At 52.8% G+C, this 8,042-nt stretch overlaps 1 protein-coding gene across 1 annotated transcript in view; it reads left to right on the forward strand.

Annotated features, from left to right (window-relative positions):
• LOC130107962 (probable G-protein coupled receptor 173) overlaps positions 1 to 1,205 on the forward strand; it is a 2,244-nt gene extending 1,039 nt beyond the window's left edge. Inside the window, exon 1 of the mRNA XM_056274783.1 lies at positions 1 to 1,205. This exon is cut by the window's left edge and continues 1,039 nt beyond it. Coding sequence (XP_056130758.1) covers positions 1 to 380 — 380 coding nt within the window. The 3' untranslated portion in view covers positions 381 to 1,205.
• The last annotated feature ends 6,837 nt before the right edge of the window (positions 1,206 to 8,042 follow it).

The following is an 8,042-nucleotide window of genomic DNA, read 5'->3' on the forward strand; positions in this document are numbered from 1 at the left end:
TCGGCCGTGGTCCCATGCCGCCGACTCTTTTGGGCATCCGGCAAAATTTACACAACCAACACCGGCGGCTGCTGGGGATGGAGGAGGTGCGGTCGGAGAGGAGGCTGGGCAGAATGTTCTACACCATTACCCTGCTCTTCCTGGTGCTCTGGGCTCCCTACATAGTGGCCTGCTTCTGGAGGGTGTTTGTCAAGTCCTTCGCCATCCCTCACCGGTACCTTTCCATCACCGTGTGGATGAGCTTCGCCCAGGCCGGGGTCAACCCCATCTTCTGTCTGCTCCTCAACGAGGACCTGAGGAAAGTGCTGCGAGCTCACCTGCCCACCTACTGGAGGACTAAACAACACCTGCCCCAGGATGAGGCCTACTGCATCATGTAATGCCGCACGACACGGGATCGGCCGAGGTGACCTTAAAGACGGGGGGAATGTTCGACGTTTGGAAAAACGGGAAGTCACGTAACGCGCCTTGATCGGCGAGGCGGGAGTCTGCGGAGGAACGAGGACGGCGGCGCCATTTCATTTAGAACGTCTCGGTGTTTGAATCAACGGGGTTTGACCGTTTCCGGGCTGTGGCAGGTGGAAACTAGTCTGCGACGGGGGCAAAGGAAACGCCCCGGGTGGCACTTGGACCGATTCCCTTACCAATTCCCTCAGCTGCGAGAGACCACGACCGAGATCGCAGCAGCAATCCCCACGCAGAGTCAGTCGGACTGACGTCATTACGGCGAACCGGAAACAATGTTGCCTTACTTGAGGAAGGACACGCCCACAGCGCTGCGCTGAGAACCGGCCCGTGCGTCACACGGGACCCGGGGCGGACAGAGGGTTCAGGCCCCCTGAACCCTCAAACGCGCCGATGGACCGCTGATAAAGGACGTTGTTCAGCGTGCGGCTCACACACCGACTGGACTCTCGGGCTCTGGAAGGGATTCGCCAAGCACCCCGGAGGACGCCTGTTCTGTTGCTTCCCTCTCTCCGAGGCACCGGAGGGGGCGCTGCAAAACACGGAGCCAACACGTTCCCCTCCGGTCCGTTTAAACAGCCGCGCTGAACCCAGACCCCTGACCCGTTTGGTTTTGTTCGGACCGGCTTTGGGCGTGTCGGGGTCATTTCTATCGACAGCGACATAAGAGAATAATTATTGCCTGTTTTCCTTGATTTGTAAGTAAGACACGCTGAGCAGATGACACTATTTTGAAATATGACGACTTGATTTCATATATTGTACAGCCTGTACAGGACAACATACTCCTGCTTGTGTTTTTATAGAGCATTTGTGGTGTGTGTGTGTGTGTGTGTGTGTGTGTGTGTGTGAGGGTGTGGGAGGGTGTGTGGGGGTGTGGGAGAGGGGGAGAGGGGGAGAGAAAAAACGAGAGGAAGGGAAGGAAGTAAAGTTTCTGCTGACTGGAGAATGGCGACAGAGCAGCTTCTGATAGTAACGAGTCCATCTGGAAGCAACTTTCGTCTTGAAATAATGAGAAATTGACCGGTTACATTATGGAAATTAATTGTTTAAAAAGATTCCTGCAAAATACAATAATGTACAGCTCTTTTTCAGGGCAACGTTTGGGGGAACTTGGAAAATGTGACTTGCGCATTTGTCAGCAAAGGCCATTGAATTTGCCCTGACCTGAGTGACTGTAACATGATGGAGATGTGGGGGGTGTAACGTGATGGAGATGTGGGGGGTGTAACGTGATGGAGATGTGGGGGGGTGTAATGTGATGGGGATGTGGGGGGTATAACGTGATGGAGATGTGGGGGGGTGTAATGTGATGGAGATGTGGGGGGGTGGAATGTGATGGAGATGTGGGGGGGGTAATGTGATGGAGATGTGGGGGGGTGTAATGTGATGGAGATGTGGGGGGTATAATGTGATGGAGATGTGGGGGGTGTAACATGACGGGGATGTGGGGGGTGTAACATGATGGGGATGTGGGGGGTGTAACATGATGGGGATTTGGGGGGGTGTAATGTGATGGGGATGTGGGGGGTGTAATGTGATGGAGATGTGGGGGGGTGTAACGTGATGGAGATGTGGGGGGGTGGAATGTGATGGAGATGTGGGGGGGGTGTAACATGATGGGGATGTGGGGGGTGTAACATGATGGGGATGTGGGGGGTGTAACATGATGGGGATTTGGGGGGGTGTAATGTGATGGGGATGTGGGGGGTGTAATGTGATGGAGATGTGGGGGGTGTAACATGATGGGGATGTGGGGGTGTAATGTGATGGAGATGTGGGGGGTGTAACGTGATGGAGATGTGGGGGGTGTAACATGATGGGGATGTGGGGGGTGTAACATGATGGGGATGTGGGGGGTGTAACGTGATGGGGATGTGGGGGGGTGTAATGTGATGGGGATGTGGGGGGTGTAACGTGATGGAGATGTGGGGGGGGTGTAATAAGATGGAGATGTGGGAGGTGAAAACATTGACTGGTAATTCAAACATCTGTTTGCTAAATGGCGCTCCAGGGAACACGCCGGAAGTGTGATTATGACCAAGTCCCATTACAAGTACTCAAGACACGAGGTGACACGGGACCACGAGGGGGACCCGGATGTGAGCCGGCCCACCGTCTTAACTCCCGCCCCTGCGTGGGGTCAGTTCATTGTTTGGGGATCACAGTTCATTCCCACCAGGGACTCCGACCGGACGTGGCCCGGTACGTTGGGTGTTTGGGGAGTGGGCTCAGACCACACCAGGTTGGCTCCCCGAGTTCAGAGTGACGTCATGAAGCTGTGCGGGCGCGTGGCGGGCGCGTGGCGGGCGTGTGGCGGGCGTGTGGCGGGCGTGTGGCGGGCGTGTGGCGGGCACGTGGCGGGCGTGTGGCGGGCACGTGCCTGTTTGCATTATTTGTGCGGTCAATCTCCTCAACGTGGACACTTGCACAGCGTACTGTATTAGCATGTATCCCACTGCATCTCATAGATCCAAGACTGCGAACTAAACCTGTACAGATGTTGATATGGAGAGATGACGTGAAAAGACAACAGAGGTCCATGATTTTTTTTTTTGCATCTGGCATCCTTCCTTCCTTCCTTCCTTCCTTCCTTCCTTCCTTCCTTCCTTCCTTCCTTCCTTCCTTCCTTCCTTCCTTCCTTCACGAGATGATCTTCTGTATCTGTACAGTTCAACTGAGTTGGTTCTTTTGCCCGCTCATCAATAAAGACTCTACTTTTGATGCATTTTGACTCGTGGATTTAAAGGATGTTTAATGGGGGCATCCGGGCAGCATAGTGGTCTATTCTGGTGCCTACCAACACCGGGATCGCCGGTTCGAATCCCCGTGTTACCTCCGGCTTGGTCGGGCGTCCCTACAGACACAATTGGCCGTGTCTGCGGGTGGGAAGCCGGATGTGGATGTGTGTCCTGGTCGCTGCACTAGCGCCTCCTCTGGTCGGTCGGGGCACCTGTTCGGGGGGAGGGGGAACTGGGGGGAATAGCGTGATCCTCCCACGCGCTACGTCCCCCTGGTGAAACTCCTCACCATCAGGTGAAAAGAAGCAGCTGGTGACTCCACATGTATGGGAGGAGGCATGTGGTAGTCTGCAGCCCTCCCCGGATCGGCAGAGGGGGTGGAGCAGAGACCGGGACGGCTCGGAAGAGTGGGGTGGGGGTGGTCTTCTAGATTAACCTCGTGGAGGGGGTGTTGAGATGCAGGAGAAGGTGCTGAGACATCCGGAGGTTAGAAAGGTGATACAGGCTTGAGGGGAGGTCACTGTGGGGGGGGGCGGTTGTTCTCACCAGAGGTCTCCCAACACGGGGGTGTCCAGACCTAAAAGCTGAAGGGAACGTTAACGCAACACCTCGAGTTACACATCAGATACACACCGATGCAAATGCCAAAGAATCAGTGAATTTCAGCATGTGACAAAACACCACATGTAGTGTTGGAAAGCAGATGTGCACGGTGTGGTGACAGAGACCAACACCTCAAGACCAACACCTCAAGACCAACACCTCAAGACCAACATCTCAAGACCAACATCTCAAGAACAACATCTCAAAACCAACATCTCAAGACCAACACCTCAAGACCAACACCTCAAGACCAACATCTCAAGAACAACATCTCAAGACCAACATCTCAAGAACAGCATCAAGACCAACATCTCAAGACCAACACCTCAAGACCAACACCTCAAGACCAACACCTCAAGACGAACACCTCAAGACCAACACCTCAAGACCAACATCTCAAGACCAACACCTCAAGAACAACATCTCAAGACCAACATCTCAAGACCAACACCTCAAGACCAACATCTCAAGACCAACACCTCAAGACGAACACCTCAAGACCAACACCTCAAGACCAACATCTCAAGACCAACACCTCAAGACCAACATCTCAAGACCAACACCTCAAGACCAACACCTCAAGACCAACATCTCAAGACCAACATCTCAAGAACAACACCTCAAGACCAACATCTCAAGACCAACATCTCAAGACCAACACCTCAAGACCAACATCGCAAGAACAACATCTCAAGACCAACACCTCAAGACCAACATCTCAAGACCAACACCTCAAGACCAACACCTCAAGACCAACATCTCAAGACCAACATCTCAAGAACAACACCTCAAGACCAACACCTCAAGACAAACTTCTCAAAACAAACATCTCAAGACCAACAGCTCAAGACCACAACCTCAAGACCACAACCTCAAGACCAACACCTCAAGACCAACATCTCAAGACCAACACCTCAAGACCAACATCTCAAGGAAAAGGAAACAGCATTGCATCATCTCGATTAACACGTGGTGCCTCAAGATAAACCTGAGTGCAAACCTACCAGAGTCAGAACAACAATATTCGAGGGTCTCGAATCAGTTAAATGTCATAAATTCCCACCGATGCCATTATTACGACATATTTAATATGGCAAGTTCAACATCCTGAAATAATGTCCTCTGGTTTCATCCTGTACCTACACTCCCAACCACGTTAAGAAGCTCAACAGAGACCAAATGGGTCCTGTTTCTGTTCTATGTGCTTCAGTTCAGCTTCAGCTCAGTCTTGCTGAAGCTGAACTGAAGCACATAAGGGTAGAACGAAAACATGGACTGTGATGTCTGTGTGATTTGGTCTCCGTTGAGCTTCTTGTGAGTTGTATGGCTGATCATCTATGAGCACCATAGATCTCACTCTGTCACAGATCCGTATTCACATGTGAACCTGAACCATCCATCCATCCACCCATCCATTATCCAAACTGCTTATCCTGCTCTCAGGGTCGCGGGATGCTGGAGCCTATCCCAGCAGTCACTGGGCGGCAGGAGGGGAGACACCCTGGACAGGCCACCAGGCCATCACAGGGCCCACACACACACATTCATACCTAGAGAAACTGGAACAACCGGAGGAAACCCACGCAGACACGGGGAGAACATGCAAACGCCACACGGAGGACGACCCGGGACGACCCCCAAGGTCGGACTACCGCGGGGCTCGAACCCAGGACCTTCTTGCTGTGAGGGGACCGCGCTAACCACTGTGCCATCGGGCTGCCTGAAACTGAACACACAAGATTTACTGTACTTGTCTTGTTGAGGTCATGAGATGTTCTGATCCGGGACACTTACAAACACCTTGTAAACCTTCAGGGTCCTGTCACCCTGGGACAGCAGAAGATAGGCCATCAAGGTAAACCACCTCCTACGCACAGCCCCCCCCCCCCTTCTTACCGCTGAAAGAACAAGTAACATTGATTTAACAGACACAGATAACAACAGCAGTGCTGTACACGAACTGATCATGCTCCCAGAATTCAACACGACCAAAATAATGTCCGGTCTTAAATATAGTCTGGCTGACCTGCAGCCATGATGCGAGTGTGTTGTCTTCTGACAATGAAAGGCCCATGTTCTGAATTTCAATGAGCGATCACTTCCATCGAGGGTCTTTGTGTTAATGCGTTCAGGAAGTGGGAGGCGTTTCCATGGTGAGCAGCCTCCACTGAGTCAACACCCTCCATCCAGTCCCCGTCACGCGGGGGCTGTTCAGGCCTGTTTGTCACGTTCGCACGGTTTTAAACGCCAGAACTCGTGACAGTCCAGCTCAAATCCCGTACCGAGTCCGCGAGACGCAGAAAGACGACACGTGGCAGCGCGACGGCGGAGCGGTTGTGTTGTGTAGCAGTCACGAGAACTCCAGCTTGGGCGGCTCGGTGGCGCAGTTGTTCGCGCGGACGCCTCGCAGCAAGAAGGTCTTGGGTTCGAAACCCAGACCGTCCCAGTTCCTTTCTGTGTGGAGTTTGCATGTTCTCCCCGTGTCTGCGTGGGTTTCCTCCCACCACCAGAAAGACAGGCATGGTAGGGTTCATACTCCTGTCTGTGCCCCTGAGCAAGGCACTCGAAAGAAGAACTGCTCCTATACGATACGGTAGCGAATTCGGGGGGGGGGGGCAGCCCGGCCGGACCGTCACAGCCGGGACGCGAACTCGGACCTCCCGCGCCGCGGGCGACAACGTTAACCGGTCGACTAAAGGGTCCGGCCCGTTAGCCAAGGGCTACCGAGCCTATTCATCCGTGATCGTTACAGTAGGCTGGGTTAAATGCAGAGAAGAAGTCCCCGCGGGGTTAACAGAGGAGCCCCAAAAATAAAAATGAACACTGTTAATACATGCTGCACAATGAGAGAATTCATCAGTTAGCTTGGGTTTCCTTACCTTACCGAACCCCCCTGACAAGAGGGGCTCATGCTCCAATATGGCGGCGTACTTCTTGAATTTGAACTCTGAACCCTTGCCCAGGTGGACGGGGTGTGTCGATCCGTTGCTGCGCCGCTGGGCTTTCATGTGGACAGAGAGGCCACTTGCTGCACGTACCCATACGGACAAGAAATACCCCCAGAGTAGGACCACCCCCGACGCGCCCCGCGGTAAGCCGTGCCGGTGAGCTGTACACCACCCTGTCTTCACCAACAGCCCACAAGACACGTGGCCGCCAGACGCCGCCTTCATCCAAACGGCACGTTACCTGATGGAAACCTGCACAGCAATTGGATTCGCAAGTCATGGAGGACAAACGAGTCCCGCAAGAGAACGTCACGACACATCATGTACTTCTCATTTCTAAGCCGGTGAAACACTTTTCCCCAAAATCAGTGGCTTGTCCATCTGTCACATGACTGTGACGCCCTGAATAGGGTGAAAGTAATCTAGAAGACCACCCCCACCCCACTCTTCCGAGCCGTCCCGGTCTCTGCTCCACCCCCTCTGCTGGTCCGGGGAGGGCTGCAGACTACCACATGCCTCCTCCCATACATGTGGAGTCACCAGCTGCTTCTTTTCACCTGACAGTGAGGAGTTTCACCAGGGGGACGTAGCATGTGGGAGGATCAGGCTATTCTCCCGTTACCCCTCCCCCCTGAACAGGTGCCCTGACTGACCAGAGGAGGTGCTAGTACAGCGATCAGGACTACAGACGAAGCTACAGTTCAGTAAAGACAGGACGACAGACGAAGCTACAGTTCAGTAAAGACAGGACTACAGACGAAGCTACAGTTCAGTAAAGACAGGACTACAAACGAAGCTACAGTTCAATAAAGACAGGACTACAGACGAAGTTACAGTTCAGTAAAGACAGGACTACAGACGAAGCTACAGTTGAGTAAAGACAGGACTACAGACGAAGGTACAGTTCAGTAAAGACAGGACTACAGACGAAGGTACAGTTCAGTAAAGACAGGACTACAGACGAAGCTACAGTTCAGTAAAGACAGGACTACAGACGAAGCTACAGTTGAGTAAAGACAGGACTACAGACGAAGCTACAGTTCAATAAAGACAGGACTACAGACGAAGCTACAGTTGAGTAAAGACAGGACTACAGACGAAGGTACAGTTCAGTAAACACAGGACTACAGACGAAGCTACAGTTCAGTAAACACAGGACTACAGACGAAGTTACAGTTCAGTAAAGACAGGACTACAGACGAAGGTACAGTTCAGTAAAGACAGGACTACAGACGAAGCTACAGTTCAGTAAAGACAGGACTACAGACTACAGTTCAGTAAAGAC

The sequence above is a fragment of the Lampris incognitus genome, chromosome 2, assembly GCF_029633865.1.
Source record: "Lampris incognitus isolate fLamInc1 chromosome 2, fLamInc1.hap2, whole genome shotgun sequence".
NCBI lineage: Eukaryota > Metazoa > Chordata > Actinopteri > Lampriformes > Lampridae > Lampris > Lampris incognitus.